At 37.6% G+C, this 18,895-nt stretch overlaps 1 protein-coding gene across 2 annotated transcripts in view; it reads right to left on the bottom strand.

Annotated features, from left to right (window-relative positions):
• The window catches only part of TLL1 (tolloid like 1), a 216,667-nt gene that overhangs the window by 178,001 nt on the left and 19,771 nt on the right, over nucleotides 1–18,895 (bottom strand). Inside the window, exon 2 of one of the 2 annotated variants that reach the window (XM_086703920.1) lies at nucleotides 5,574–5,679. The exons of the other annotated variant lie outside the window; for it this stretch is intronic. Within the exon in view, the coding sequence (XP_086560046.1) occupies nucleotides 5,574–5,595 (22 nt within the window). The 5' untranslated portion in view covers nucleotides 5,596–5,679. The remainder of the gene's footprint in view (nucleotides 1–5,573; nucleotides 5,680–18,895) is intronic. 2 annotated transcript variants of the gene reach the window in all.

Here is an 18,895-nt window from a genome sequence, read left to right on the forward strand (position 1 = left end):
AATCCTTTGTTGTGAGAGGCTTTCCTGTGCATTGTAGGATTTTAGCAGCATCTCTGACCCCCCTCTACTCACTTAGATGCTGGTAGCAGCCCACCTCCCCAACTGTGACAACCAAAAATGTTTCCAGACTTTGCCAAATGTCCCCTGGGGGCACAATCGCTCCAGGTTGAGACTGACGGCCCCAGGCGAACAATCTCAGAGGAGGTAATCTACACTACTTCAAACAAAGTACCAATAAATTAGCATGTTTCATATACTGGCTTCAAACCAATATTCTCATATTAAGCATAGAAGCCAGAACCTGAAATACTTAATCCTCTTACATTTCTATTAATCCATTTTATTAAAAACAATGATGTTGTCACTTGGCCTATACAACTGTTAATACAACAACTAAAAAGAAAGAAAGAAAAAGAAAGAGAGAGAGGAGGAAAGAAAGAAAGAAAGAAAGAAAGAAAGAAAGAGAAAAAGAGACTTGCTAAACCTTACAGTTCTAAAAGAGATTAAACATACTTAATGTGTTGTAGATATAACCTTAATAATTTTTATTTCAGTTTTACTTTAAACTTGTTTAAAAGTCCTTCCTTGCGGCGCCTGGGTGGCGCAGTCGGTTGGGCGTCCGACTTCAGCCAGGTCACGATCTCGCGGTCCGTGAGTTCGAGCCCCGCGTCAGGCTCTGGGCTGATGGCTCAGAGCCTGGAGCCTGTTTCCGATTCTGTGTCTCCCTCTCTCTCTGCCCCTCCCCCGTTCATGCTCTGTCTCTCTCTGTCCCAAAAATAAATAAACGTTGAAAAAAAAAATTTAAAAAGTCCTTCCTCAGTATCACACATAAGAATCACAAATTCATTATTCCTACAAAACACAATCTAAGGAAATAAAAATTAGTGAAAGAGGAAGCAAATATCTTTGACTTGATTTGAGTATATATCTTCCAAAACCCATGCTTTCCTTCATGGTATGCAAAAGTCTTTAATTAAGATTTTAATGTACCTGCGTTTTTTTTTTTCTGTTTTGATTCTTAAAAGTAATTCCAGGATTTATAGTTCTGTTCTAATTTCTAACTGAGGAGTGTAACAAATTCACATTTCAAAACTGAAATATTAAACATGAATAGTCAATGGCCAGAGTTATTACTTTTTATTTTTTATAAAATCGGGGTTTATCAAAAAAAAAAAAAAAAAAAAAGAATAACCTAAACCTAGTCTACTCCATTCATCTAGTCCAATAAAACCTTATCATGACTTACTAAGTAGAGTCCAAAACTGTACTTGTTCAATTGTATAAACCACAACGTCCCATTTCTGCAAAGTTAATGAAACAACAGTCAGCCAACACAACTGGCTGGCTGGGAATTCTTGGGGTCTGGCCTCCAGCTCTTGGCTTTGACAGGGCACCACTGGATGGTAGCTGTCCACTCAGCTTAAACAGCAATGAAGACAGCATATGGCACTAATGCCAGCTGCCATGTCCAGAACGACAGCAGGGATCCCTGAAACTCAGGTGGTTTCATCACTACACTGTGCAAACTGGATCCAAATGACACTCCAGGTTCACCCTTCTGCTTCTGCTTCCTGAACAGAGTAGCCTCCTATTTCCCACCCCATGTTACCATCCCCTGTGATCTTCCTGATTCCATAAAATAGGAACTTTAACCAGGGGAAAGGGCAAATTGCCAATCACATTATAGCCAAATTTCATTTCCTGTGGGGTTTTATCTACCCACTCACGCTTTTAAATGCAATTAAGAGGAATATCACAGCTTTAAGTATGAGGTTTTTAACCAGGAACTTTTTCCATCCTGCTCACTATCTCCTCAATAAGGCCTTAAAACCTGATAAAAAAGCAGATATAGATAATGAGACAGATAATCAAACTAGACACACACACACACACACACACACACACACACACACACACTATTTTATTTCCACTGCAATCCACAGGCTCCCAGGTTATTTGAGAATCTGGAATGCTAACAAGACTGGCAAATCATAATTACTGCCACCAACCCTTCGACTTGTGACAATATTCAAAATTTAATCTCTTATTTAAATTTAAATTTCATTTAAAAATTGCATTATATTCCTACCCCAATGCCTCATTAAATAGTATAGAAACAATTCTTATATTTCAGATTCCCTCTTCTAATAATTAAGATTATATGACTATACTTAAAATAGTTTACTTATAAAACTTTGAAAACTGATAGCTAAAATGTTGATAATCTGCTAATTCCAAAAGTCAGTCATTTCTTATTATTGACTAAATGAAAGAAAGTGCCTGCTGTATTTTGGGATTATGATGATGTTTTTGGGAAAATTTCCCATTTTTCTCATAGCCTTGTGGCTTGGAGGCAGGGCTACTGCATATGATTCTACTATTTATACATGTGCAACAGATCCTGAGTGACAAAGGGGACGCAAACCCAGCCCAGCCTCAGTGCCAAGCCACATCTGAAAGGAAAAGTTCATTACTAGGATTCTTCTGCTCAGAGGTGGCACGTTCTTGTAATTTATCCAAAGACAAGTACACGCTAGCTAATCCCTACCTGACAGGTACACTACAGAGCCTCAAGAATCACTCAAATGTGGAAGAACAGGCCAAAAAAAAAAAAAAAAAAAAAATCTCAATGACCAGAGGACAACCCTTTCAAATTCTGTGCTAACTGCTAGATCATAACCCTCAAAGGGCAGACTCTGTCTAAAGTTCACGTTCCAAAATCCCAATTTTTACACAGATTAAGTTCTAAAAATCCTAAATCAATGCTAACAAATTATTGAAGTAATTCCCTGTTGTTTAACTTTTATGTCTTTATCAACATCAGTCTCTTTATGCAACAGAGAAAATATAAAAATTCAACGTGGTACATGAATCCCCTTTAAAATAATATTACTTATGATGGGTACATTTGAGGAAAATACTTCTGAGGTGTCCCACGGTCAAATTAGGGCTTGTGCATCGATAGAAATCATTCTAAAATCTTGGGGCAGAGAACAGAAAACAAGGAAGGAGAACAAGAAAAGACATGGGAAGATAGGCAGGGAAGGAAAAGATGATTATAACAAAGAAATGAAGGGAACAGAGGAAAAGCAACCCTGATTTTCTGCCTTAGGGTAATTACAGAGTGGTAAACAATATTCATGCAAATATCCAGCTTTCTAAACCACTCATTCAACTACAGGTTTCAAAAACAAACAACCAGTAACAAAGAATCACACAAGTATTTGATTCTAATAAGTTTAAAGAGTTTCAAAACAGATACTCCCCTTGATTTAAGATGTTTAAATTATGAATGCCAAGATAAATAAGTTTCTTACCTCCTGTTACCCATTCATTTTTGGCTTTTTTCTCCCTTCTCAGTGCTCTCGGCCCAGGTCAACTGGTACATACAGTTTCTCAGAGCCCGTCAGCTGTTCTGGGATCAGCTCTGACAAGCACAGCTACCCTGGTAAAAATGAGTTCTCTTTGTCTTTCTCATCTGAGAGCTTTCCTCCCATCTCAAATCAAAAAAAAAAAAAAAATCAACTTTGACTGTTATCTGTTTATGGGATTCAGATTTTTATGTGCATCTTCTCAAACTCTGCTTACTTTTCCTTTTTAATGCATTACTTTTCTGTTTCTGTTCTTCCCCGAGTTTTCATTCTAAACATGTGGTGTGGTTTTAAAAACTTTTTTCTTTGAATTATGAATGGTAGGGACAGATCCATCCAAGGAGTTTCAAACCACAGAAGAATCTCAGCCAAAGTGTGACTATACACACCTGTCAACACCACCTGTGGTTTTATTACTCACTGGGGACCAAAGGCTGCTCTCCTTTTTCTGGTCCAGCAGCTTAGAGCTTCACCCTGTCTTACTACGAAACATCAAGGGAAAGATGTCAAAATCTTTATACAAAACCTGCCAGGATGTCTAAGCAATATAATATCGATGAAGGAGAGGGCCTGCAGGGTATAAAACCTAAGGTCAGGAGACAAGCAGGAAGTCCCATCATCCTTGGAAGGTATGGGAGGGGGAAAAACAGAATGGAGAAAGACAGAGAGGAGAGGGGGAAGCTAGAAAGAGGGCAGAGGAGGGAGAGGGAGGAGGGCTGGTAAAGACCGTCTGATCCGGGACATGCCAGGGTAGCTTAAGCTTCTTTCCTAAGTATTTTGATGTTGTTATTCCATGCATTCCAGCCTACTGTATATTTGAATCACTTTGTTTCTTGCTCTTTTTTTAAAAATAAAAGTTACACAAAAAAGAAAATCTTATTTAAGGCTCTGGATAAAATACCCAGATCTGAAGTGTTTTGTTCTAAGTGTTGCGCCCAAAAGATTAACAAATCTTCTACAGCCTGTAATAGTTAACCAAGTAATCTTACATATGTAATCTCATTTCATCCTCACAATCTAGAAGGGTAGGCACTCAGTGAACTTAAATGACACTCTAGTAAACTGGGGAACGGGCACCTAAAATATATCTGGGGCTTTTTGCTTTATATATCGTGTCCTTTCCAGTATCCACTATTTTAATATGTTATATAGGATGGATTCAATTAAAGAAGTAGCAATATATAAAACATTAATTTTGTACAAGTTCAAATTTGTTTGTCAGAGTTAGATGCAAGCCATTATACAGAAAAATAGAAACTAATTTGAATCTTTACTTACTGTAGAACCTTCTTTTCCCTTCTATATAATGAAGTATTATAACTTTATGTAAGAGCTCTAGAATTCAACTGTACAAGAGAAATGATCTCCTCATCATCTTCAAATACCATTACTTTATAACTTATACGCAGAAAAACTATTTGAAAAGATATTTAGATCCTCAGGACTTGATGAGAACAAAACTCGAAGTATATATTTTCTCCTCTTTGTTCATAATGAAAATTCCATCTTAATACATGCATCATAATGTAACTTCATTATTTTGCCCGAAAGGAAAAATTCAATCCCTGTAATTTATCACAAATGAACATTATTTCTACTATTTTTTGTTATCCATTTGTACATATACCAAGTATTTTATGATACAATTTACTAAGCTATTACCTTTGGGAATTCCTACATGGTTGGGAATTCATGAAGTAACAACTTCGAAAGGAAATAAATCTGTACTGAGCAACAATGTTCAACAATGCTCAAACTCTAACAGAATTAAAACAATCTCCAAAAATATAAATTTGTAGCTTTGCCCACTTAGGCATTTATGAATCTACTTATGCTCACCTTTAAAGTCCAAGAAAATTTTAAATTAGATTCTCTAAGTTTTCTCTAAACTTTAATTGATGTATATTTTCCAGTAACTCCAATTTCCTCAAAGTAATATTTTGGAGGAATTGAAAATATCAATGGGAAATCCTAATGAAACAAAAAAAAAATTGTATCTTCGAACTATGCTTTTCACCAGAGATGCATAAGAATTTACTACTTTAGAAATACTTCTAAAGTTTTATTTTAAGTCAGTGGCAATATTTGGGTGTATTTTGATGACATAAAACACACACTGAAAATAATCATTTCTATGGCTGACTTCATACAGACCTAAAATCACTGAAGGGATTTAGCCCCCCAAATTAGGAAGTCACTTACATTGACTCTGACCTCCTATCATGAGAAGTCCAGGTGCTTCTTCTTGAACTTCAAGGGCTCGGGCAGCCCAGGCATTGCCCCAACACTGCTTAGAGCAGTGGTCGGTCTGGAAGTAAAGAAGCACAGTAGTATCCCAGAGTGAGTGTTTTAAACAAGGCCTTCAAGAGGCACTAACACTGCATCCATGATTGGCCACATGCCATTTGAGACTATAACATTATCCCACCACAGCAAGAAATGGTGATGTAAACCTAGAATGAACTGCATTTCTCCAAAGAATATATCATAAAAGGGTTATAAACACGTTTCCATATTGCCATTCATTGGAAATGAGCTTTAATGGAATGATATTACACCTCCATATTTAAAAAAATTCTGAAACATACAGAAAGTCAATGAATTATATTGTTGTTTTTAGGTAAGAGCAAAATCATATGAATATCATAAAATAGGTAAAATAATTTAAATGAGCTTTATTACAGAATGTATTTGTTTTGTTTACTCTCCCATCTTTAAAATAATTTAATAGATATCCCATAGCTAAACTAGTTTAATACACATACATTTCCTTTCTAAATATTGGCAAAAACAAAACACACACACACACACACACACACACACACACACACACACACACAACCACACAACCAGATGGATGATTCTGACCCTGATCGCCAGGGAGCTTTTGAAGAGTAGGCCTATATTCAGTCCCCATTCACAGAGATTCTAATTTGATGTAATTAGAGTATAATGAAACATAAGTATTTTTTTAGACTTCCAGAAATAAAACTTAAAAATGGCAAATCTAGAATTCCAGATGATCTCAAAGTTTCCTCCCACCCACCAAATTTTATAATTCTGTACCATAGCTCATTTTGCCACTCATGGAAACTATAAAATATACATTTTTTTAAAAAAAAAAAGGGGTTTCAAATGGTAGACAAAGAAAGCATTACACAACTATTAAACCATATAAATATAAGCCTGATTTTTTTCTCTTTAAAATGATTTACTATTATATACATGTTTATATCTTATATGTATTAATATATACATGTATTGTTATGTATATATATTATGTATTAATATATATGCATATACACACACACACACACACACACACACACACACACACACGTACTGAGTTGGGGTGGATAAAATACACCTATCCAACAACTTTTAAGCCAACATTTTCATTAGTCTCAAATTGCACCTACAAGTAAGTTTTTATTCACTTACTATGAAAAAGTAGCATCTTTATATTGCAACTTTTTTAAGTCACACTGATGACTAAAATTTTAATTTCTCACTCTTTTAGAAGTCTACATTTCTTATTTTTTACTTGTACAAGTCTACAGTTCTAACATCTTGGAAACCTAAGAGGAAAGTGAAAAGTGGTAATCAATACTAAAACCTGAGAAAGAAAAAAAAATCTTTTAAAGGACAACACAGTTATGAAATAAACCTAATTTTAACTAAAATGTGCTTTATAGATGACTCATGGCTTTGTGCAAACAACTGGGAGAATTAGAGTGTGTATGCTTTATTGACAGGACAAGGGAAGAAGCAAATCCTATAAATATGCAGAAGCACAATCCCTTGTGAAAGCAAATATCAGCTATAAATAAAGAGTAAAATAAATGAAACAAAATGTAAATATAAAATGCAAATATATAAGTCATTCACTAGCAAATTCTAAGGTTACCACTAATAAAAGTTGTGACGGCTGATGTCATGGAATACTACAATCTGTAGGGTACTATTAGTACCTCCATTTTATACCCAAGAAAGAAAGATCAGATAATCTGAGTAACTTCCCCAGGTATTCACATTTAGAAATGTCATAACTAGGATTCAAACCTAAGGCAAGCTTGACTCCAGAGACTCTTACCCTCTAAATGTTCTAGCAGAGCACAAGAATAAAGGAGAAGTCATTTTTAGGTGGTCCTTCATCATGACTTATACCAGTCAAACACCAGAGGCAAAACCAACTTTCTGCCCAGAAAAGGCTTTAGAAGAATCTATATAAAGTTCATGGACCTTTTCTTAAAATGTTAACTTCATTTCCATACTTTCAAAAGAATACATGCATTTATTTATATAAAACGAAAAACAGAATGGAAAGTTGGCCCAGAAATACCATACAATATATAAGCTCACAATCAGTTCTAGTGTATTAAACACTACAAGAAGCCCAAAAATTGTCTCAATGCTACCAGCATGAAAAACAGATTGAAGAAGGAGAAAAAGGAGGAGGAGGAGGGGGAAGAGGAAGAGGAGGGGAAGAAACGGGAGGGAGTGGGGGAAGAGAAGAAATCCTTCTAAAAGTAGGAGTTTCAATAACCCTGTAAAGGCCTTTTTTCATCTTTGATAATACTCATGACTTTGCGGATATTTATGTAAAGAAATCTTGGGGCAAATGCTCAAATCTGGATGTAAAACGAGCAGCACAACCAGTTCTTTGAAGATCTTTCGGTTCTAGTTCCTGCTCTGTCAATGACATAACCTTATTCTCCCTGAATCTCACTTTCTTCCCTTACAAAATTGAGAGGGTCAAAGTATACTGGTGAGTTTTTTTCCTAAATAATTTATTAAGGAAAATTTCAAACATACAGCAAACATCCAGCAAAGCTGAAAGAATCATAGGCTGAGCACCCATAAATCCTCCCCCCTACATTTTACCATTAATATGTGACTATCCTTGCTTCATCATGTATCCGAGCAACAATCTACCTTATTTTGGTGCACTTCCAAGTAAATCACAGGCATCGACACATCTCCCCCTAAATACTTCAGCATGCTATAATTGAGTTCGGTAACTGTTTAGTTTTTTACATAAAACACACATATAATAAAACAGAAATCTTAAGTGCATACTCACTTAGTTTTAATAAATGCATGGACCCAAACTCCTTTCAAGATATAAAATACTATGTTGTTGAGTTTCTGAGTTTGTTTTCTAAGTCACAGAAGCCAAGATGTGGCAAAAATAGAGAAGCTCTATTAGAAGTAAGAGTGAAGATCTTCATCCTCAGTGGTCCCTCTGCACTGCCTCAGAGTTCTTAGAGCCCAGGGCCCCTCAAAGGGGAGGAAATCATCCCAGCAGATGCTCTGTGAGACCCCCTTCCAGCTCAACACAGCCATAGCCTCTTAGCACAGATGAAAACAGTTAAACCACTCTGACATTCTCTGCCTTTCACCATACATGAAAACAAGGCCAATTTCTCAACACTTGGAAGTTTCACTGGTAAATTATAATTGGTTTAATTGTTTGTTTATTGTGCTTAAGGCGATCCCGTATTTGTGTCTCAGATATTCATCTTTTTAAAGTGATTTTGAATGGCAATTAATATTTTCCCACATTAGGGCCAAGCTCTAGTCATAAACTGAAATGCACCTTCAAACATTCTGGCCAGTTCCCAAATACAGTACTAATTTGGGTCGGTATTTACAGTGACAAGGGGAGTTTTCTCCACATCAGGATTATAATTCCTGCTGAGATCAGTCTCCGTCTCTCCCTCTCTCCCTCTCTCTCTCTGTCTCTCTGTCTCTCTGTCTCTCTCTCTCTCTATGTGTGTGTGTGTGTGTGTGTGTGTGTGTCTGTGTGTCTGTGTGTCTGTGTCTCTGTCTCTTACATTTTGACTTTGACATAATGTATATCTTTTGAGTAAACAAATGCCCTACAGGGGACACATGAGATGTTAGTTCAGCTCCGCCTTTCTTGTGTAACTTCAGGCCACTCTGCCAGACTTCCTGGGCCTCAGTTTTCCAGCTGGTAATATTGAAGGAGGGGTGACTAAATAATCCTCAGCATTAAGAATGTCAATAATATGAGCAGTTAACACAAAATTCACTTCAAAAGAGCCATCTTCCTGAGAACAATTAAGTACCTGGCAAAGAAAGATACAAACCTGTAGTTCATCAGATCTCTCAATTATCTTAAACATTCAGTCCCAGCCACAAGATTTAACTGTAGAAAGAGACTTGCTCTGTTCTCAGCAGTTATGGAATCCTGTCTGAAGAGTTGCCCCTTATTCTCTTCTTCCCCCCCCACCTTTTTTTTTTCCCTTAGACCATCTTCATTAAAAGGAAATTCCAGTTTGGGCTACTATTATTTAATATGTTTCCCAGAACCTCATAAAAGAACAATATTGCCTGCCATATAGTACATTTTTATGAAAGAGGGCCTGATCTATGATGATCGGTTCCCCCTCCTCTTTGTACGCTCAGATATTTATATTTTAGCTGAACTATTAATCATCAAATTGCCTCTGGTAAAGAGGATATAAAAAGATACACTCCAAGGCATACTCAAGTAAAGGAGAATTAGTAGAATGGGCAAAAAAATCTGGTAAGAATACTTTAAACCATGAGCATATTCATTGCTCAGGACTATTGGAGGACAATTCTCCAAGGGTCTCTTGTGAGCACATCTTGTAAGCAGAAGTATTGATGTCCTGGGTTCTAGGCCATCTTTTGAAGGATTTTTGTAGAGAGAAGAACCTATGCAGACAGAGCAGAGGGCAGATTTGTTTGCTGAGTAGCATAACATCTCTCACCAGGGCAAAGTCTGGGCAGGTTTGTTTGCAGTCCATTATAAAAGAGTTCCCTAGGGGCGCCTGGGTGGCTCAGTCGGTTAAGCGGCCGACTTCGGCTCAGGTCATGATCTCGCGGTCCGTGAGTTCGAGCCCCGCGTCGGGCTCTGTGCTGACAGCTCAGAGCCTGGAGCCCGTTTCAGATTCTGTGTCTCCCTCTCTCTGACCCTCCCCCATTCATGCTCTGTCTCTCTCTGTCTTAAAAATAAATAAACATTAAAAAAAAAAATTAAAAAAAAAAAAAAGAGTTCCCTAATCTCAGGATCCCCGGTTGAGAGGGGAATCCTCTGAATTAGTACCGTCCACCTGGCTGACTCCACGGCATTCCTGAGGAACCTGGGGCACAAGAACTCTCACAAACATGGAGTTCATACTGTTTGCTGTGCTAGACGTATTAAGCGTCTTTGTCTCTGAATCAAAAGTTTCGGTCAATGTCTATGAAACGATACCAGGCTATCCTGTTAGCCTGCAAGGATCCTGCGGCAGGGACTGCAAACATCTCAGACCATTCCCAGTTCTTCACAAGGGCACTGGCATTGCCCAAGTTTTAGCCTGGTATATCCCTCTGTCTCAGCTGAGGGATCACTCAGTCTCTCTCTCTTTCTCTCTCTCTCTCTGTTCTCAGGGAACTCTGAACTGGCTTGAACATCAGACCTCCACATAGCTTTCCTGAAGTCAGAGTACTTGATGAGTTTGAATGGCGCTACAAGTTGCATTTTGCAGAATCAAAAAATTACAAATGTTTATTTACAAAAGGTAACCTGGGAAAAATAACATAAGTAGATTCAAGACTTCTCCAAACCTGCATACATATAACATTTTTAATAAAGCCTGTTCTCTGGGATAGCAATGGAAAAAAACACCGTGACGTTTTGCAAATGGTAAAAAGTAAAAACTAAATACAAAATACTATTCAAATGAAGGAAATGAATATATTTAAAAAAAATTCCTGAGAAGAGTTTAAACATCATTCCTTATTGGTGCTATTAGCCACTAAGGAAGGTGAGGGATGAGAGAGGACTATGGAGACTTACTGCATTGACTTCTTGTAGTCTTGGAACTTCCCCAGTGTATGCTGTAAATAACTATAAACTAAAATGCAAGTGTTTTACACAGTACCTCAGTTTAAATGGCTACTATGAGACAGCTGTTATTTTGCACAACTGCAAATTACGGGTAAGGTGCAGGAGGAGAGTCTCAATAACATGGGATTCTGTTTTGGAACACAGTATTAACATCTTTTCAACTACACTTTCATACCTAAGCAGGATCAGCTTTGCCCTGAATTTCTCAGGTGAATAAATTATACATTTGCTTTAAGCGGTTCTCTGTAATTACGCCATAGTTCAAAAAGTAATCTGCATGTGCTGCCTTAGAAAAATAACACGAGGTGCTGACTCTGAAAAGGCTCTTCTCACACAATAAAAATAGACAAGAGTCAGGAATGTAAAGACGTAAACTGTGTTCTGTTTGTCTTGAGCACTGAATAATCCTCTTAGCATTGAGTGGACGTTCATTAAATAGTCACTAACTAAATTAATATAAAAAACTTCATTTGCATCGAGTATTTTAATCATCAACTCATGGTGTACTGAAGGTAACTAAAAAAATCAATGATACGGACTAGTTATTCAAATAAGAAAAGTGCTCACTGAGAAAATGGCTGAAATCTCTTTATTTCAAAAACTGGAATAAACATGCAATTACTTCACAGTGTATGTGGTATGGTGATGATTTTTAAAAAAAAAAAATATTTCCTTGTAAACCCCAATGCATAAAGTAATTTATATTTGATTAAAGAAGGAAAAAGATCAAGGAACTCAACCCCCAAATTTTTCTTTTCATTACATGTAAAATGAGCACCTCTATTGGGAATACAATTCTAAGTGTAATTTACTATGTGCTTACACAACTCTAAGGACAAAAAAGGCACATTTTTCTGGAGATTAGAGTATCTGCTCATAACAGTTTGCAGTAATAAAGTTTCTAATCAAAGTGCCATGACAGAGTGAGAACTCATCGTCTAACTTCCCACAGCAGGTAGAGAATGCAGACCACTGAGCCAGGAGAACATCTACACCGGCACTTGCTCCAGGTAAAGGTATCACAATGGGCAGAAATTCCTAGACTGGCAATGCATGAAGCAAGACACATTTTTCAATATACATTTCCATGTTCCAACTGAAGGAACAGATTTTACGCTTCTGATCTGTACCTCAGGATCTGTCATTCCAAAAATTTCTTCAAGTCATTCTGATACTTTGACGGGCTTGAGAGCTGTTCACATGGCTGACAGAAAGAGGGTAGGAAAGCAGAACAATCGACAACCCAAATCAAGTTCTGGAATGAGAATTAGAAGGCAGCAAAGGAGTAAGTCAAACTGGAAGGGCTCCGTGTCTGACAAGAGAGAAATGGACGTCAGAGACTCAAGCTGGCGATCTTCCTGTTAGGACCAGGAAGACAGTCAAGGAAAATTGGACGCATGGGGCCCCAGACTGTTAAAGAAGGCGATAATGCTGCCAACAGAAAATCTATCGTTTTTAAGAACATCTTTGACTCTGGGGCGCCTGGGTGGCGCAGTCGGTTAAGCGTCCGACTTCAGCCAGGTCACGATCTCGCGGTCCGGGAGTTCGAGCCCCGCGTCGGGCTCTGGGCTGATGGCTCAGAGCCTGGAGCCTGTTTCCGATTCTGTGTCTCCCTCTCTCTCTGCCCCTCCCCCATTCATGCTCTGTCTCTCTCTGTCCCAAAAATAAATAAACGTTGAAAAAAAAAATTAAAAAAAAAAAAAAAAAGAACATCTTTGACTCTAACTTTTCCACAGGAAAAAAAGAAATATTGCCACATTCAGCAGACCAATAAGTTCTAAGACTTGTGTTTCAGAAACATTAAAATCTGGGCAATGCAATTTAAGACTAAAGAATATGAGGGTAGTTTTATAACATGAGAGGCACAGGAAGGAGATGTGAGCACTTCATTTAGTTAATATGAGAAGTTAACTTGGGGCGCCTGGGTGGCTCAGTCGGTTGAGCGTCTGACTTCAGCTCAGGTCACGATCTTGCGGTCCATGAGTTCGAGCCCCGCGTCAGGCTCTGGGCTGATGGCTCAGAGCCTGGAGCCTGCTTCTGATTCTGTGTCTCCATCTCTCTCTGCCCCTCCCCCATTCATGCTCTGTCTCTCTCTGTCTCAAAAATAAATAAAAAATGTTAAAAAAAAATTAAAAAAAAAAAAAGAAGTTAACTTGAAAAGGAATAAGGGAGGGTGCCTGGGTGGTTCAGTCAATTGAGCATCTGACTTTGGCTCAGGTCATGATCTCACAATTTGTGAGTTCAAGCCCCGTGTCAGGCTCTGTTCTGAGAACTCAGAGCCTGGAGCCTGCTTCAGATTCTGTGTCTCCCTCTCTCTCTGCCCATCCCTCACTAGTTCTCTGTTTCTCTTTCTCTCTCAAAAATAAATAAAAACATTTAAAGAAATAAAAGAAAAGGAATAAGAGAGTGAGTTCAAAAACAAGGCATCTGACAAAATCAAGCAAACTCTGGTTTTCCCACTTTGTAAACTGAAATAAATTGCTGCTTCCCCACATCAAGGAAGGTGTACCCCCCAAAGGACTGAGAGAGAGATGTATTTAATGATTGAGATTTCAGGCTCAGAACTCAGGCTTGGGTTTCATCACTTAGCTGTGTGAACTTAAGCATGTTAGTTAATCTTGAAAAGCCCCAATGTCCTCGTATGTAAAACTGAATGATGGATGGGTGATAACAACAGTAACTATTTCAAGTGGTTATTATGGTTATGGGAAATAATGTATTATTTTACGAAATTACTTATCCAATCCACATTACAAGTTCAGCACTATAATGTGCCATACATTTCAGTTACCCAATTTTCTTGAATACATTAGTCCAAAGATTCCCTTTCATATAGTAGTGAGGAAAGGGCCCCACATCTTGAAATGTGTGGCTTTCCATAGGATCACAGGTACTACAGTTGGAATTAGTTTTAGGGACTCTACTCAAACTCCCTCATTTCACAGGAGAAATGCAGACGTGGAGATCAAATGGATATGAACTATGTCTTCCTGCTGATGTCTAGAAATTGCTTAGATGAACTTTTTCTTAGAGTTCTTCATTTTTTTTCATGAAACTGAAGAAAGTAACACATGTTCGTTATAAACAAATCAAACAGAACTGAAGAGATAAGTAAGTCTCCCTTAATTGCCCCTCCCAATCCAACCTGCTCCCCAGAAGTAACTCCTTGGTACGTGTGTCCTCTGAGACTTTTTTAGTGCGTTTACAAATACCTTCCCACATGATAGATGTGCTTTCAGCAATACACCAAGCCCTGAGACACTGGTTTCAAGGCTTTCAGAAAGTTAAGCAGCCAGGACTGGTACACAAATTTCCTGATTCTCAGTCCATGGCGCTCTTCACCACTCCGTGATTCCTTATGTCCCCATAGACTGTGTCACTGTTTATGTTCTAAACATTCTTCTGTGATTTTCCTTAACATCAATTATTTTTCTCTACTTTATTCTGACCTCTAATTGGTTCCTACTTATAAAATACATTTGTAGAAATTTAGCAAGATATTTGACAGCAGGGTATTGAAAATTAACTTGATATTTGTAACAAAAAATATATGCTACGATAAACTGTAAAACTACAAGCAACTCAGTCACCTTCTCTGGTCTCCGTTTCCTCATGTTAAAAATGAGGATGATGACTCCTTATTACTTACTTCTCACTCTGTTATTGTGACAGCCATAAACATTGCTTCATCTAATGAATAAAAATGTTTAATCACTACAGTGTTTATGATGGACTTTTCTTGAACTACTCCATGCCTAACATACCATTATGCCCATAGCATGGTCTAGGGAAAAAAAAAAAACCCTCCAAGTTGCTTTCAAGTTCTGTTTCAACATGCCCTTACAGCTTTCCCATTCTTGGCGGCCTCATTCCAGCTTATTTTAAAGCAACTGAATCAGTATCAAGTACCTTAACGGTTCCTCATCTTCAAGATTTCGGAATGCTGGAGTACCCCAGAACCAAGTTCTTACACCTCTTCTCTTCTTTATCTGCAATCATTCCCCCTAGTGATTCACCCAATCTCACCTCTGTAAGTACCACCTGATGACTTCGAACATCGGCTCTCCAGCCCAGACTCTACTCTGAACTCTAAACTCATGCGTCCAGCTGCCATTTGACATGACCACTTGGATGCCTAATTAGCATCTCACCTCCACACATTTAAGACTCAATTCTGACCTGCTCATCTCTGTGTTCCCCATAATCTTATTCTTCCAGTTGCTCACGTTTTAAACTTTAGATCCATTTTTGACTCTTTCTCTCAAGATCCCACATTATGTTCATCAGTATATCCAGTTGGCTCTGTCTTCAAAATGTATCCAGAATACAAACACTTCCCTCAGCTTCTTAACTCACACCTGGTCTATGCCACAATCATATCTTGCCTGGATTACTGCAATGGTCCACTCATCTTCTCTTGCTTGCTCCTACCTCAAATCTATTCTCAGGCATTTAAGGAGCTTCGGAGTCTAAACCCTGACTCCTAGCCTAATTTCCAACCTCCTTTACCTGAGTTCCAGGCAGAATGAGTCTAGCTTAGTGCTTTCCACTCTCCTCTTTAAAGGGTGGTATAATGCAAAACAGAGGATTCAGAGTTGGAAGACCTGGATATGAAGAGCAACACCACCAGTTACCAGTTGTTCACACCCGAGACATTAACCTATTGTCTCAAACTATTTTTAAAATGAGAATAACAATGCTACTTGTTCTATTAGGTTGTTGTAAAATCAGATTAGAGACATGAAAAGTGTTTGACAAAAAATCAAGCTCTATAGAAATATTTAGTCTCCATTATAATCCAATCCTTTCTATCTACTTAAAACCCAGTCCATATAGCTTTGTAAAGTGTTTCCAAGATGAACTAGTAAAAGAATACCTTTCCTATCGCACTGTTGGTTGCAAACATCTACTATATTTCAATTCAACTTATATCAGGTAATTCAATACTGCAATGCTGTTTAACTTATCATAAGTTTATAAAGTGTCCTATGTGAAACTGGCTTTACTCTGCATTTTTTTAATTACAATCATTGGTATATTTATTCTGTTGCTCCTGCCCAGATTATAATTTCTTTTTAGGACGAGATACTCTCTATGAGGGGCGCCCGGATGGCTCAGTCGGTTAAACATCTGACTTCAGCTCAGGTCATGATCTCACGGCTCGTGGGTTCAAGCCCCATGTCAGGCTCTGTGTTGACAGCTCAGAACCTAGAGCCTGCTTCGGATTCTGTGTCTCCCATCTCTGTTCCTCCCTGTCTGGTGCTCTCAACCTCTCTCTCTTTCTTTCAAAATAAACATTAAAAATATATATATATTTAAAAAGATACCCTCTACAAGATATTCTTTAATTTCTCACATATTCCACAGGTGCCTACTAAAAGAAAATGTACACATTTTTTATAGCTGATGTATCTATTTGGATATAATGAATAGGTATTACTTTAACATCTTGCTTCCTATATTGAAAGAAGTATCTACTATGGCCCTAAAAGAGAAAGGGCATCATGGCCTGAGTCTAAAAATGAATACATAATGGTCTTTTAATAAAAGCATAACCATGACATATTCTTAAATATTAGTTCATGCTGACCTCTGGTCACAAGCATAGTTTCCATAAGAAGAAACAGTTACCAAGTTGTTTGTTTATCGTTTTTAAACTTTTTTGAGACCACTGTGTCAAAAATCCAAACTCAAATAATTTCAAGAAAAATAAGCAAGCTGTCAGGATCTCTTCAGGTTGTTTTGTTTTACATGTTTTAGTTGCAAACAATTAGCAAAATAAATGCTTTCTGATTTCTCTACTACAATGATGCAGAAAATATAAAACAGGTTTAAGGAGAAGTCAAAGTTAGGAAGCTAAAACTCTGGAAGTGAGTTTGATTCCTCAGTGGAACAGTTCCAGGGATATGACATCAAATCAAATGGAAAAGACAAAGACAAAATAGAGAAATAGAGAAGTTGGGAAAAGGAGCCTTAGTCTACTATGCTGTAAAATGACTATACTGAGATACAGGCCTAATTCAAAGAGGTAATTCACGAAGGGTGAACAAAAGCAAATTTTAAGAAATTGGCTAGTCGTGTAATTATTCTTTTGTGGATAAGCCCGAGGAAACTGCAATAATTAATCTAAAACTAATTAAATATTATCTTCTTTCTTGTAATTTAAATAATTCTCTGCTTTTCACCTAAATCGGTTGACTGTCCACCATAAATTAACCACGTATTCTATGTGCTAGATTTTTTTCCTTAATTCTGTATTTCCTTTATGTTTTCAATTGGAGCAGCAAAATGAGACAATTGTTAAAAGTCCAGACTTTGGGGGCACCTGGGTGGCTCAGTCAGTTAAGCACGTGACTTCAACTCAGGTCAAGATCTCATGGTTCATGAGTTCGAGTCCCACACCAGCTCTGTGCTGATAGCTCAGAGCCTGGAGCCTGCTTCAGATTCTGTGTATCCCTTTCTCTCTGTCCCTCCCCTGCTCACACTGACTCTCTCTCTCTCTCTAAAATAAACATTAAAAAAAATTTTTTTTAAAGACAGAGCAGAAGGAAGTGTTAAACAACACAAGAGATTTACACAATGAAAGAAACATCTTTAGCTATCCTTTCCCAGGCTCTCCATCCCTTTGAGTAGATTGAGATTGTCATCTCGTGCCCTTTGCTCTCTACTTGAATGATTTATTTTAACATTTTTGTAGGGTAAGTTGGGTAGTTACAAACTCGTTCAGCTTTTGCGTGTCTGAAAAAAGTATTCCACCTTCATTTCCGAAAGATACCTTCACTGGGTAAAGGATTCTAAGTTGACCGTGTTTCTCTTTCAGTACTTCGAACATGTGGCTGCACCATCCATTAGTTAGCTTTGCTTACAGCGAGAAACCTGCTATCATTCTTATCTTTACTCCTCCACATGCAATTCCTTTGTGTGTTCCTCTGTAATGTGTTCTTTTCTCTTGCTTCTTTAATATTTTCTCTTTATCGCTGGATTTTAAAAATATGATTGCAATGTGACATAGTGCAGTTCTCTCCATGTTTCTTATACTTGGGGTTTATGGAGATGATTGAATCTACAGATTGATTGTTTTCATCAGATTCAGAGATTTTCAATCATTATTTATTCAAATAGTTTTCTAGGCTGTGTTCCACCACCACCACGCTGTGCTCCCATCTATCTCTTCTCCTTCAAGAATTCCAATTACTTATGTATTAAGTCCTTCGACCTTGTCCCACAGCTCACTGCTGCTCTCTGCTCATGCCTTTAAGGTCTTTTTTCTCTTTGTGTTCCGTTTTGCATAGCTTCTTGTATTGTGTTCAAATTTACCAAGCTTCTCTTCTGCAATGTATAATCTGTTGGTAATACCATCTAGTGTATTTTTTATCTCAAACATTGGGTCCTTCATCTCAACAAATTTGATTTGGGTCTTTTTTATACCCTTTATATCTCCACATAACATGTTAAATCTTTCTTCTAGCTTCTTAAACATACAAAATACCATTGTAATAATTATTTTAATGTCTTTGCCTACTAGTCCTATCATCTGTATCAATTCTGAGATTTTTCTCCTTATGGTAAATCATATTTGTGTGGTTCTTTGCAAGCCCTGTTGAGTTTTGAGTTACTTTTTATTATAAAGACAGTACAATGT

Source organism: Puma concolor, chromosome B1 (genome assembly GCF_028749965.1).
Source record: "Puma concolor isolate L17-30 chromosome B1, mPumCon1.1.hap2, whole genome shotgun sequence".
NCBI lineage: Eukaryota > Metazoa > Chordata > Mammalia > Carnivora > Felidae > Puma > Puma concolor.